At 44.5% G+C, this 14,794-nt stretch overlaps 1 protein-coding gene across 7 annotated transcripts in view; it reads right to left on the bottom strand.

Annotated features, from left to right (window-relative positions):
• The window catches only part of ST7 (suppression of tumorigenicity 7), a 151,663-nt gene that overhangs the window by 97,835 nt on the left and 39,034 nt on the right, over nucleotides 1-14,794 (bottom strand). The window contains exon 1 of one of the 7 annotated variants that reach the window (XM_055808583.1): nucleotides 14,367-14,746. The exons of 5 other annotated variants lie outside the window; for them this stretch is intronic. In XM_055808583.1, coding sequence (XP_055664558.1) covers nucleotides 14,367-14,388 — 22 coding nt within the window. In that variant the 5' untranslated portion in view covers nucleotides 14,389-14,746. Of the gene's footprint in view, nucleotides 1-14,366; nucleotides 14,747-14,794 lie in introns of those variants that run through there. One more of the 7 variants, XM_055808584.1, reaches the window with a different exon arrangement.

The raw sequence follows: 14,794 nt of genomic DNA on the forward strand, positions 1-14,794 counted from the left end.
CCTTCAATCGGAAGTGATACTAAGAATCAAAGTAGAATTCAGCAATGGAAACATCCACTGGCTGACTGGTGTTAAAATTTGATTGGAATACAATTAAAATGTCTTTGCTTGGGAAATGACTGCATTTAAAGTTGCTGTTTTCAGTTCCAAATTTACTATACTGCATAGCCTTGACTCAATTCCTCTTTGCATCCCGAAACTCACGTTGACAGCAGAACCCCCCAAGCCCACAAGTGACAGCAAGCCTTCTCCCTGAAGGAAGATGTAATGTAAAAAGGTAACATCTAGCTTCTTTATTACATACAAGCTATATGTAATAAACATTGTATGCATATGTAAAATGTATATTACATACAATCAGAGCACATAAACATGGTCTTTTTCTTTTACCCAGTAACTGCCACAACAACCACAGAACACAAAAACGGGGTTATAAATAACTGCAACATACAATTCTGACATTGCTTTAAGCAAATGCTGCTCTGCAAACACATCAGGTACCTTCTACTAAGTACAGGTCCTTGCTACTAAATGACTTTTAAATCTTGCTCAGAGCAGATGAAATTAGTGATTGGAATTGGAAGAAGCACCGCATTGTGCAGAGATGTATTGGGGTGAAAGTGCTTCCAGCTGTGAAGCTGTAGCTGAAGAGCAAATTCTCTTCCTTACCTTCTAAAGCCGACCCTTTCCAGTCTGCTCGGAGACCAGAAAGTCCCACTGAGCAGGGAACTTAACTACCTAACAGGACTTGATGCAAAGTCTTCTCTCAGAATTAGGTGCTTAACAAAATAATCCACCACAAAATTTCCAAGGAAACATCATGAACTGTAACTCCACAAATCAGGGTGGCCATAGCAAGGCCTGGAGTGTAAAAACCAGCCAGATGTGTTTGTAGCGGACAAAACGAGCAACTCTGGTGTCTGAAATGCACCGCGCATCACATGGAGCCCCATCAGCCAAACGACATGCAGTACCAGGAGTCAGTCACTAGCAGCAAATAAAAAAAGCGACAGGTTCAAGATAAAAATATGATACGCTGCTCTGAGCCAAATAACTGAAGGCCATGTCATAAATAACAATAACTCTTTTCTCTAGATGCCTGTTTGCTTCTCTTCTCCTGGAAGACAGGCTTGTTTTCCTCTTACTTCTCTTTCTTACCTTTTAAGGGATTCTATCAAAAAAGAGTAAGTCTTTTAGCTTCAGAACAGATTTATATCCACTTTCAAAATACTCAATGCCTGTTAATTAAAAACACAGATGTACCTTTTGGCTACCTACACTTTGGACACATTGAAAGTCAGAGACCCAGTGAAGCCCTCTCCGTAGCAGATCAAGCTCTCTAATCCTGGTCTGTCCACCACAGACTGAGAAATGGCCTTTTTTAGGTTTACTGAATTAATTCAGTGCACCTTTTTATGTACAGGCAACCTATCTGGCATGCTGTATGGGCTGTAACAGAAAGGAGAGCATCACGCTTTTACAGCTGCGGACTGTGAAGATCAAGCTTCCTGTGAGAAACTGAAACACTGACTGTTGGGAGTGATCATACAGCACATGAAACAGTGGCCCGAGCAGTGATTTCCTCCAGTCATCTTCAGAGTTCTGAAAAACAGGGAAGAAAATTGAGGCAGGTCTTCCAGTACGTTCCTACCGCGTATGCTGAAAATGCAAGATTTTTCAGAGTGAAGGGAAAACTTTCCAGCAGGAAAATCTTCCTGGGGCTATACTGGTGACGCTGAATGGGTGAATAGGCTTATGCTCAGAAATCCGAGTTCTGAATACAAGTGCCCATGGAGCAGCTGGAAGCTGCAGGAGATCTCAATAAGCAGAGACTTTCAGTTACTTTCTCTGAACTACACGATACTAGATCTAAAGCAAGCAATGGATTGAAAGGGATCTCACAGTAGTTGCAGCTGAAAGGAGGGGAGGCATCACTAAAGAGGGCATAAATGCATTCCCTGTACTCGCTTGTTCCTTAGAGAAAGAGAAGGGGAAAAATTAAATGGAAATGCCTTATTTTCACAGGAGCTGAAAATAACCCGGCAGCCCATGGGAAGGCACAGCTGGTACTCAGGCTTATTGCTACCATGAAGGCTGAATGGCTAGCAGGATTAGGAGCAAGCCAGGCTCAAACAAAACAGCATCAGGCAGTTTCTCCTCTCCCCCGCTCCCACCCTACCCCAGGTCTGCTCTTTCCTGCTAACTACACCATTAACTCACATCCCACTATTAATTCAGCTTCAAACGGCAGGCTGCGCCGATCTGTGGACAAGATTACAGCTTGGGCTCCTGCCCATTTTGTTACAGCACAGATTGCTTCCTGTATTGAAGAGGGAACCATCTGGGAGGAAGACCAAATGCTCGGCTACTTAATTGGTGCTTTCAGTAAAACAGTCTATAGTCAGGATTGACAGACCGAGAGAAAAATCACAAAAGCAGCCATCAGAAAGTGAGGGAAGGAAAAAGGAGCCTGCCTCCACTCCAAACGCTGAAAAGATTTGGAAATAAAGTAGGATTTGCGTCAACTCCCTCAATTCTGAATCACCTGGGTCGTCGCAGCTTCACCACACCAGTCCTAGAGACACTGGCCTATTTTCCCACCCCAAGCAGGAGCAGAAGGACTGGCTCCATGGACATTCCCACAGCAGTCAAGGACTGTGTGATAACATCTAGTATGGCGAATTATCTACCATCCACCTTCTCATCTAGATATTGGAGAAAAGAAAGACTGATGTCTTGCTTTTAATGTCTAGAATGGCCTCATTTACGAGAATCACTTCAATACCATTTCCAGCGTTTTCCACCATTTCCGTTTTACATCTTAAGGATGTCTCTTGATTTCTTCATGTGAATGGCAGCAGGTCTTCTTTACGGAAGGGTGGGCAGGATTAAGCATTCCACCATCAATCCTGTTCACATCTGCCCCTCCTACCGCTTCTCTCACCTTCCCCCCTCTCTTACACATATATACTCCAGGTGCCTATTTGGCATATGAGATTTTAGCTCTCACACTTTTCAAATCCCCCACAACTCAAGAATTTACTATTCCAGGATATTCCTTGTTGCAGTCTTCCTTCTCTCTTCTAGCTCGTCACACCTCCTCAGGTTTTTTTGTTGCTCAAGAATGAAGATGATCTGACCTCCTCCTTCAGGTTTCCAACTGTTCCTCTTCTTCAGCCTATTTCAGTCTCCACAGATCAGACAACTAGCCCATACCTGATTTTGCAACAGCTTGCAGAATATATTTTGTGCTCAATTCCTGTCTTGTCAGAATCTCAAAAGTTTTTAAACCAGCTTAAGTTTAGTATTTAGATCCAGAACAGAACATAAACAGTAGGCTGTTTGGTGGAAAGACTAACTTTTATGCCACCTTGAACAATGGTTTAAGTGCTGAACTATTAGATAACACCCCCATAAATTTAAGAAGGCCCTTTTTACCCTGCGCGCTCAGAATTGTTCGATGATCTGCCACTATGGATCAATAGACATGTCTCTAGGCCTTCCCACAAGCAAGCATCTCAGGGAAGAATGGTTGGGCAATTAACACTACCTAGTATGCATTTTCTTGGCACCCTCCAAATATGTATCATTAGCTTTGTAGAAACATCACCAAAGGGCTCACTGCACAGCCGCAACATGAAAGAAAACAAAGTTATTCATCTGTTACGCTTAGAAACGGTAGTTCACCTTCAGCAAATGTGGTGAATGAACTTTAAACCCTTTATCAAAGGGCATTCATGCTTGTTAAGAAACCTGAGAGCACAGCAAACAACGTGATATTTCAAGTTTCTGAAAACTAAAAGAAGTGTAATGGAAGACATTTTAAAAAACCAAACAATAAACCACGGTGATGTTTTTACATTAATATAACCTTGAAGTACCTTGATCTGCCTGAACCCACATTTTGATGCAGTACAGTTCATGGATATTCTTATTTCAGCTAAGAGGGTTTATTTCAATTAACCTTAAACCCTACAGCTTGTTAACTCCATCAAGTCCATCGAGAACCTCTGAAGGTTGTACCATCTTAATTAACCTTGTTAAAAAAAAATATCCACACTTTTATTTAAACCTATGTAAGGACACATACAAACCTTGTAAGAGATCATGTACTAGTTCTGAAAACAGTAATCACAGAAAAGACCGATCTCATCAATCAGCCTAAGCTCTTAAGAACACAGCACAAAGGTTTTCAACACCTATTTAGCACGGCTCAAACCACCTCAGCATGCTGTTCCCAAAGAAAAGGTGACCAGTGCCAACTGCCAACACTCAAACTCGACTGCAGTGACTTGTACTGTAGGAAAAGCGCCGTTGTTGACTTATTTTTGGACATCATCATCCTGCTGTAGCTGGTGTGAAGTCACTTGCACAGAAGCGACCAGATAAAACTTTAGTCCGTGAAGGCTGTGTTTTGCCTTGGGCTCATGTGTAAGGTCCTGAAAAAAAACAACTTTATAAAGAAAAAAGGAAGTTACCTCTACTTTTGCTCATAACTAGCACACCATTCTTCTTGCAAAGAATGAAAACAAATGAAATGTTAGAAACCAAGGTGATTTATAAAAATTTACCAAATAATTTATTGGCCCATCACAACTATCTTGTTCACCAATCATTCTGTAGTTTAATGTCTCAGATTGCTGTTCACAAGATTATTTTGATTAGATTTTATTCTGACTATATCCACTGATAACTTTTGCTGTTATTTGCCTGTCAGTCCTCATTTTTTTTCTTCAAAATTATTTAATCAGACCAATTCTGTGAGTTTGGATGCTAGAAAGAAGCACAGCCCTACAAATATGATTCAAGTTTAGGATTTAATAGTTGCGCATCTTTCCCTTTGAAAGGTATTTCTAGATTGAACTTCTGAAATAAAGATGGGACTAACAGCCACGTTGTAGCCCATTGAAGAAACCCAAACCAACAACAAAGCAATCAGTAACCTAGAGCAACTGATTTTCAGAGTTGACATTCCAGTTTCTGCAAGCCAATTTGGCAGCATAATCCTCCCTTACCTGTCCATAAGGCAGCACATGAGTCAGCTGCGATGCAGGCTTGCCCGTGGTGCCCACAACAGACCTCCACCCTCATCTGTCACTATACAACGCTTCTGGAGATGAATGGGTAGTCCAATTTCCAGATATATGTAAGCTTTTGGGCTCCCCACACACAGGAACAACAGGAGTTACTGCCTGCCATGGAGCTGAACTCCCTGGCAAGAAGCAGTAAGACCACATCTTCACATCACCAGTTATAGGCTATATGGGGAGAGAGCTCCAGGCTTTTCCTTCACTAGGAAACAACTGAGTCTGTTTTACAATCCCAGCGAAAACAAGGCAGTTCTGCTTTTAACTCACAACAGCTGTCAAAGTAAAAATAAATAAATAAATTTATTCACATACTACATACCTAAATACAAACTGGGAGCTTTTTTTAAGTCCTTCATCCATAGTTAGACTGTTCAATGACATACAGACACCTCTTTCTTCTGGGTGCAAACCAAAACAGATTTGGAGTACATACAAATCAGTGAACTAGCGGAGAATAACTGAAAATGCAGACGCCATGTATTTACTGCCAGACTCGCTCTGCAGTGACGGTGGCTGCACCGATGTTCCAGATCAGAGTCACATCGCTTTGTTCCCCCAGGGAAGCCCCTGTGTTTACGGGGATACTATTAAATTTGGGAAGTCCATACATGAGCCTTTTCTTCTTGTCTTTTTTTCATAATTCTGTGTATTTATCTATATTTTATGGAAAAAATAACTGAATGTCACTATAGACACACAAACAAGTCATAGCCTAACTAAATGCCAGGCACGTAGTTCACTGAACTCCTGCAGTTCAGGGCACTGATTTTAAATCTACAGCTTCATCCCTCTCTGACACGCAGCCAAGATCGGTAGAGACTCTAAGTCATTAGCATACATGCAATGCCCCAGAGCGAGCAAGCTAATGTCTCTCTGCATCCAGATGGATGCTGCAGGCTGTGACACGCAGTGCCCACAGCAATGCCACCTTCCATGGCATGGAGGTGTATCCTAGCATAGTGAGAGCCCCAGCTGTGAAAATATTTGTATCTACGAAGATAACTCTAGAAAAGGTCCTGTGTAAAGGCCTTTGATTACCTGTTCTTTGTGGGACCTCTCTCTGTTGTGACAGACTACCAGTGCTTTTTCCTGGGTAGGCAACTTAATCTCTTGGTCATCATAGCTGTTGTGTCCCTATGGGCTGGGGCAACACCCTGTAGTCCCACTATAGCACGGCAACTGTAAATGGTACTAAAGATGATGCAGTATGTCTTACCACACTTGAGAAATCCTTCCTTTCACTGCCATCTCCTTGTGCTACCATAACACTCCTGCTGAAGCCTCAGAAAGACATCGCTAGCAGGTCAGCAGCTGTAAAGGAATCTGCTCCCCCTTGCAGTGCCACAGAGCCTCCCTTCTGTCCTGTGACTGATTTGGGACACCATATCCTCCTGTTCGATGTTCATGCTTTACGCCTCTCACACTTGGGTGGTTTCTTGGAGGAACTTCCACTCTTGAATGTGATGCTTACATCTCAGATCTTGCTGCTTTTTATCTGGCTGCTCATCTCCACCATTTGGAGCTTTTCTCCATCCATCTGCACAGGCAGCCTGATTATCACCCTCTTCTCTCTGTGCATAGTAACCACAGCTTATCTGGATTTATCACTGTGGACCACACAAGCAGCAGAGGACACAGAGAACAGCCAGGCAGCTAGACCTTGCTGAATTACAGGAACACTTTCCCTGGCTTATTTAACCCTCTAGCAGATCTCTGCCTCTACTCACTGCCTATAAAACTTCCAAGGGTTTTTAGTTGGACTGTTCAGGCTCACGTCCTCATGGATGACAAAGCACAGCACGGAATCTTCACACACAGCTTGATATGTTTCTTTACCAGCTAATTTGACATTTCTGATCTACTGTATTCTCTTTGATAATCTAAATCAAAGACTGAGAGTATTTTATCAGCAGATGGATGGATTGAGTGACTCGTTATTACCTCCATGCAAATGTAGTGGCAATTTACTGCCACTGCAACAGTCCTAGATACCTTACCAATGCAGCTGTCAGGAAAAAAGGTTAGCGGTGCTAGTATTTTCCACATTCATCTCTTTTCCTGAATGTTAAATATACCTTTTTAGGATTTTTCAGTATTGCTAATTATGGTGTTTTTCTTTTCCTTTCTTTCTTTTCTTTTATTTTTTATTTATAATTTCGTATTTGTGACCGGCAGTATTTACCTTGCGCCCAGTCACTTTAGAGTCAGTGTGACACATTAAGTATCAGCAAGCCAGTGATTTATGCAGTTCAGGTTCTGCTTGGGATGCTATCTTCTTACAGCAGTTCTTCCTCTTCTTGTAGCAGAGATCTTAGAAGTGAAGTCAGCTGCCATCTTCTGAACTCCATGGAGCTGTAACATATGTCCTTCCCCTCAGAATTTGCTTTCTAGGGTGTCCTTATCATACAATCGCTTACTACTCTTAAAAGATGCAGCAAACGCACTAAGTGACTATCTGATCTCCTTTTTCTACTCCCATCCAGGAACTTTTAAAATATGTAATTGAGTACATTTTCCTTTTGCTGCACTTGTACAACATCTTATCAATATAAAGACCATATCCTCTTAAAACTCCTCGATGCACATTTTAATGGGTACTTCTACACTTGGACAGGTACAGCAGGGAACCCAAATGTGCAACAGCTTTCCAAGCTGTTTCTAGCAGTCAAATAAGTCGGCATTTGCTGGAGTGATGACATGGTATGAAACCATATAATCACTGTAGACTGCAGAATCACTGGGCTCATACGTGGCACGTTAAACATGAGAGGCCAAGGGGGATGGATAAGCTTGCCACTGGCATCTTAGGAAACCTCCTCACGGCTTCTTAGGCTAAAGAAGCTTTTGAGCACAAGGCACATTCTTCAAGAGCTCATTCATTCTCTCATCCTTCCCTGTTCAAACTTTTACAAAAGCTATTGTAAGGGCTATACAAATGTGCAAAGTCCCCACTAAAGCAATATACTTTCTCTGAAAAGCTCACCAACTTTGTACCGCGTTCACCACAGGCTCCTGCTTTAGGCTGGAAATGCTATCTAGCATGCTTTGAGGGTCAGTCACCTCAGCATCCTTCGTTTCACTGCACCAAGGAAAGATCTTCCCAACCACTGGATTTCTCAAAAGAGGAACACCCAAAAATATTTCCCGTCTAATGCTGGGAAGCAATGGCACATTCCTTGGTCTAGGCAGAATATGGGTTCACTTGCACTCCCACTCCCGGTTTCTGAGCATCTCAAGTTGATCTTTCAGCATAAGCTTCACCTTGATCAAACACAGCAAAGCTAGCCAGTCTTCCACTGAGCTACACTGGATTGTGGGTAGCAAGTGGTTTTCTCTGTAGCTGTACAGCTTACTTTCCTAACACAGAGCCTCAGCATCCTATTCTTTAAAATTGGAAACATAATAGCATTTCTAAGATTCTGTAATCTCTTCATTATAGACAGTGACCTTCATATGAAAGGGTCTAAACAGTGACGTTACATCAGTATTTTCACCAAAAAGGAAAGATATCCATTTATCTTGAAACCTGGTAACTCCCTGAATCCCACATGCTCTTCTCGTAGCACTTTACAGACCTTTTCCTGGAGCTTCAGGGATCAAGCAGGGTGTTCTAGCTAAGATGAAAGGAGAGGACTTAGATTGTTCCATGAATAAGTTTTTTTTACCGGGCATACACATTAATTACCCCCAAATTATATGAAACTCTACTGCTTCTACCCCAGTTCAAATAATACGACGCAGTCCTCACTGCATGTACTGCACTCCCTATCTGGGTCAAACGGCCCAAAGGGACGTTCTTTCAGTCGTCCTTGGGCATAAAGATTTATCCCAATCTCTGGTCCTGTAAATCAAACTGGTCAAAGATGAAGCTTGTTTTGATCTCATACCATTTCATAAACAGGCAGATGCTTTGAGACGGTATCTTTCACCGGCCCTAACTTGGAGATCAGTCCTGCTTTGAGGGAGATGCTGGTCTCGTCAACCTAACTTATTCTATGATTTTTGTCTTCCATCTGAAAGATCTTTTGTCACCTTTGACCAATCACAGACCCCTTCCACTAATTATAGCTCACGCTTTTAGCTATGGCAAGGACCAACCAATTCGACAATCTGAAAAACAAGGTTAGCTCATTCACTCCATGAACACTGAGATTTCTTCCGCGGTCCAAAAGCTCGTGTGTGGACACAGCTACACTGGAGACTAGCACTGCATTCGGTAACTTTATATCAGATCCTTCCAACTGTTAAACCAACGAGACAGGAAAGGTGAAGCAAGCTGCAAGAACCAAATTGTCCAACACTGTCAAAAGCACGAGCCAAATCTAGCCTGCGAGATGTCTCCTTTCATTTTTTCTTTGTGGAAGAAGAAAGGGCAAGGTGCACTTAGACTTTCCCAACAGCTGCCTGCCTGTAAACAAATTCAACTGCCGTTAGTGCTCCCTGAGAAGGAGGACTGAGCTTCATGCCCCTGCAGAAGCTCAGAACCTCCAGAACCCTCTCTTATCTCATGTTTCTGTTTTGTAAAAACACATTTGTTTAAAAAATAAAAATAATGGCACACAGTAAATCCTCAAAATCTACTGTAAAGTAGGAGGTGAGATGACATTTTCCCCACAAATATCTTGATGTTTCACTGATGAATTCATCAAGTCTATTACAGCTCCTGCAATCTCAATCCCTTTCATAATCTATGTCTACTCTGGCATTTGATGCTGCTGTAGCCAAGCCTCTCTTGGAGGCTTTGCCTCTTTTGCCTCTCTTGACCTGGTTCTGCAATTCGTTCAACAACCCTGACTCTATGGGGAACAGTGAGAACCTCAATAGCCAAATAGATGGGTGTAAAGTTACAGCTTCTGGTATGTTCCTGTAACCTCTCTTTGACGTAGAGTTGCCTGAGAAACCAGAAAAACATCATTGTGAAATTGTGGCTGCCACTTGATGCCAGGTACCTGTACTTGCTGTTACTACCAGTCTTGGAAATTCAGGATGGCAGTGGGCTATTTCTGCTCAAGAAAGAAGCCATGTCGTCATCTGCCAGTTCAGTGGAGCCCGCTCTCACCAGTGCTGCCATCCCACTAGAGTTTCAACAGTCATGCCCCACCTCTCCTTGTGCCACTGCTCATTTAACCACCCTGTGACCCAGCCTGGGGAGCCAACTCTCCTGCAGGCTGGGGTGGGTACTGATGCTGCAGAAAGGAGAAGGCAGGCACACCAGCCCCGGGCAGCAGCACTTGTGCCCATCGGATTGTCCTTGCTCTTAATAACTGATGCTAGGATGTCTCATTTCTCCACTGTTGGCTGCTGCTGTTTTACAGGGGTTTATAAAACTACTTTTCCAATCAAGTACTTTGTGCAGTCTTTCCTATTTATCACATTCTGGCTGGAAGAGGGTTTCAGGAAATAAATCCCCAGGAACAAAAGCACTTTCTGAACAGACAAAGCAGAAGACAGTACAGTGAGCCTGGGACAAGCACAGCAGCTCTCCCTGGCACACTTAAGTGGACAAGTTTTCTCCTTCTCCACAGCATTCCCCAGCTCCCTGTGGAGAGCAGCCTTTCAGCATCAGCTTTGCGGTGGACGAAACCTGCACTTCCCCCTGATTTTGCGCTTCTCCTGCCCTTTGGTCAGCTCTCCTTCAGTCCAAAGTTTCTGCTCTTTCCAGAGTGCAGCTGCTGACTGGGGCCACCATAAGCATCTCCCTGAACAGCACAGGCTGGAAGAGCACCTCCCAGACAACCTCCCATATATCTCTCGCAGTTTAGCATTGCTGCTAGGTTAAAATACCCTAGCATGAACAAGCACAGCAGTACTGAAAACATCATGTCAGACTTTCACAGCACGGATCTGGGTCCTTTCAACAGTGCTGGGGTGAGCGGCGTACACGCGTGTGTGTGCTTGCAGCTTCCTACTGACTTACTCTGGCAGGGGTACGTGAAGCACATGTGGTGCACACTCTCAGACATGCATGAAATGGCTCTCTGAGCACCTCTTTGCTCGCTTTACAGGCTCTGAACGGCACCCTGTACCATTTCTCCCCATTAGACAGACAGATTTGGTGAAGCCACGTCACCATGACCTCCCTTGGCACTGGTGAGCCCCACTGACTGTGGCGGCTCTCACATTTCGCTTTCATTTGTGCCTGTGTCGTCTCTCCTGTAGGCCTGCAACTGCCAGTACTATGAGTTAGAGAAGGGATGTTTGGTGGTTGCACCCCCTAGGCTTGGGGTTATTGCTTCTCTCTGAACTGGTATCCTTCTCACGGGGACCAGCCTGTCGCTTGTTCAGAGCGCCACCGCTTCCCCACGCAACACCACCTTCAAAAAAAGTCATTCTCAACTCAATGCTTTATCAAACCAAGTTTTATTTACCACCCCCCAGAATACGAAACAATTATGGCGAGCAGATAAATCTGTCAGGTCAGCAGGAGAAGTGGCACGGGACAGAGTCACCCCCCTCCCATGCATAGAGCCCCCTGCCACCAGCCTGGCGACGCAGCTGCAAGTGGATCAACACAAAAGCACCAAAGATGAAGGGTCTCTGGTGCATACATTTCCCATGGCGATTATAAAGAAGGCACGTGACTGATGGAAAATACTGGGCATGACTGTACGGCAACTACCCTGCCACAGCACAACCCTTCCCACGGACACTTCATGGGTTTTTGCTCTGCGTACTCTTTCCTCGCTCATCACGCGCCACAGTGTTCGCAGCTGTTTGTGCATGGCCTGCTGCCTTATCCCCCTTTACAAGCTGTCCTTGCCTGCTGTTTGTCTTTCCCTGCATCCAGGAGGCGATAAGCAGATGCCTGTGCTTCTACAATGGCCCTCAGCCTATCTTTTATCGCCCTTCTGACTGCTGTTAAAAGCAAAAAAAAAAAAAAAAACAGCACTGCTGACTGACAGTTGATTTGACATTTAAAATATTTTGACACTGAGTGATAAAATAAAGGTTCTAAACCAGGATTTGCTTCTGACCGTTTTTCTTGTTTTTTTAATCAGAGAAAAGAGAAATAAAAGCCTACGTACTAACTGTAAACAGCAGGATTAAAAAAAATATAATCTCCTCATTTCATGCCTTTTGGACAGCAGCAGAAGTGGCTTATGTTGCACTTTCAAGGACCAGATGATACTGTATCTCATTCATTTTTCACTTGATTTATTTTGTGTTTTAGATAAACAGAAATATTAATAATTAGTCGCGCTGTTGTCACCCAACAGCTTGGAAATACGCAGAAGACAGGAGGAGAGGGAAGAACAAAAAACCCCTAGCTGCGACTGCATTTTGGTTAAATTGATTTTGTTACAGCTTGCTTTCTTTGCAAGCAACCCCGCCATTCCCCCAGCAGCGGGTCAGGCAGGGCTGGTTACGCAAGGGCTGCCCTGTGCAGGCAGGCGTGAGGGGCATCACCAGCAACCCCGCGCCCTGCCCGCCTGCCAGCACCCGGCCGCAGCAGGCAAAGGGACAGCCAGCCCCATCTGGAGAGGAACCCAGGTGTTCCCAGTGGCCCCTGGGGCAGGAGGTCCAGGCCTGGGCAAAGGTGCAGGGAGGACATCTGAACAAAGGTGGTGAGGCCATCACGCTGCCTTCATCTTTGTCAGACCGGGGAGTGCAGGCAGGCACCGGCCAGAGCCTCTGCTCACATCAATGGCAACTGGCCGTGTGGCATTTAACCCCCTTTTTAAAGGCAAATAATACTGGTAGACCCTTCTGGGAAACAGGTAGTGGCTGTTACAGAAGCTCCTAAATTGTGGGAACCATGGAAACAAAAGCAGCCACAGCTGCTGGCGGTCAAACCCCGTGACTTTTGCCCAAAGCCCGATGTGACAAGCAAGCCATTTATTAATGCACCTCCTAAAACAAGAGGACCACAAAACCCAACAAGGCTGGACAATTTGACTTTCTGCAAGAGGGCAGTTACGCCACTGACTTTATCTCAAAGCACCTTGATAAGCGTTCTGCAGAGGCAGACCCCATAGACACCCAGGCGGGGGGGGGGGGCTTACAGGTCTGGCAGGCTACAAACAGATGCAGCTACAACATTTGGCATCTCTGCTCATGCCCCACTGACCCAGAGCTGCAAACGTGTTTACACCCATGCATGAAAAATGGCCCCCCAAACAAAAGAAATCTAAAGGCACGTTTTGTTTTTACGAAGCCTGACCTTGACCAGGTGTTGTGGCAGAAGAAGGGGGGAGCTTCCAGAGCCAGGCAACAGGACTGATTATCTGTTTGGGAGCATGGGGGTTTGACAGCCAGGAGGACGTGATTATGAGGTATCCTGATGCTCTTATCACTTCTCAGGGAGAGCTGAGCAGCAGAAGTGGCCCCAGCCTACTGGCATGGAGACATTACACCATGCTGCATGTTAAAACCCTCTAAAAAAGCCACCACTTCATATTCAAATGAGGCACATTTTCAACATGCAGCACTATTTGCACACAGAGTACAGTGTAAATTGACTGTTTTCTATTTTTCAGTCACCTGATAATCACTGGATCAGACTGGTAACCACACAGCCGCACTGTCACCAGCAACATTATTTATACATAAACCCCCAGCCTTCCTTCGCGGCCAGATTTGCCAGGTAGGTAATTGTTGTTCCTGTTGAAGCAAAACTGGCTTGCTTTCAACGACATGTGTCTGCACTGCTATTATACAGCAGACTGCCTCAGTTAAGATTTTCCAGCACAAAGATTAGGACGAAAGAAATAAATGATTCTGTTATTCTGCATTTTTCACCTCATATTTAGAAATCCACCTAATTGTATTTTAGAGTCTAGTTACAGGAGGGATCCCACGCAAGCCTCCTTTTTCCCAGAAACAAAAATGAAGCAAATACAGATATTCTTTCCCTGCTGATTAAACCATCTCCCCCAGCTCTCACCCATCTAATACTGCAGCATTCCCAGACCCCAAACATACCATCCCAGCTGCGCAGTCATTAGAGCATTTGCAGCTCCACATCACTGACAGATGAAATCTTACCAGCTAAAATATTCAAGCAAATCTGCCTTTTTCTCCCCATCTTTCAGCGGCCTGAATTCAGCAGCACTGACAGCCCTACACTGCCTCGCTGCCGGCATCAAGGATGCACCCACAGTTCGGAGGTAGATGCTTCCCCTTTCAGCATATTTCGCCCCTTCGTAAACAGGCAAGGACCGCAGCTTTTAGCCAGTGACCTACAGCAACGGGAATGCAAGTGTGGTGGCTACAGCAAGGATAAAACAAGTCCTATTCTCAACAGAAAAAGGATGTAAGTGGGATGCATCTACTTACATGAAGATTCAGTGCCAAACATGGCTGGCCCCAGATGCTGCTCTTTTTAAAAGGAAAGAAGAAAAGAAGAGTGGAAGACAGAGGGAGTGTAGGAGAGCAGGGATGAGACTGCTACACAGCAGGGGTCATGAAGCCAGACAATGCAGTCCAGGCTACCCAAGCTGCCAGATTCTCCTCTCTCCTTTCTCCTCCTCTCTCCTCCTCTGCTCCGCACCGCAGACAGCTTTTCCTTGCAACTGCAGCAAAGGTCCTTCTTCAGGAAGCAAAAAGCAGGAGCTTCTGTTTTAAATCCAAGAGATATGGGCAGGCCAGTGTCCTTTCCGTGATACCGGCAGGCAGAAATAGGTAGCAGCCACCAGATACTGCAATCCACAGCCCCTGCTCTCAGTAAAACAATAGCAGAGCTTATGCATACACTGGATGACGTC

This window comes from Falco peregrinus, chromosome 6 (assembly GCF_023634155.1).
Source record: "Falco peregrinus isolate bFalPer1 chromosome 6, bFalPer1.pri, whole genome shotgun sequence".
Taxonomy (NCBI): Eukaryota; Metazoa; Chordata; class Aves; order Falconiformes; family Falconidae; genus Falco; species Falco peregrinus.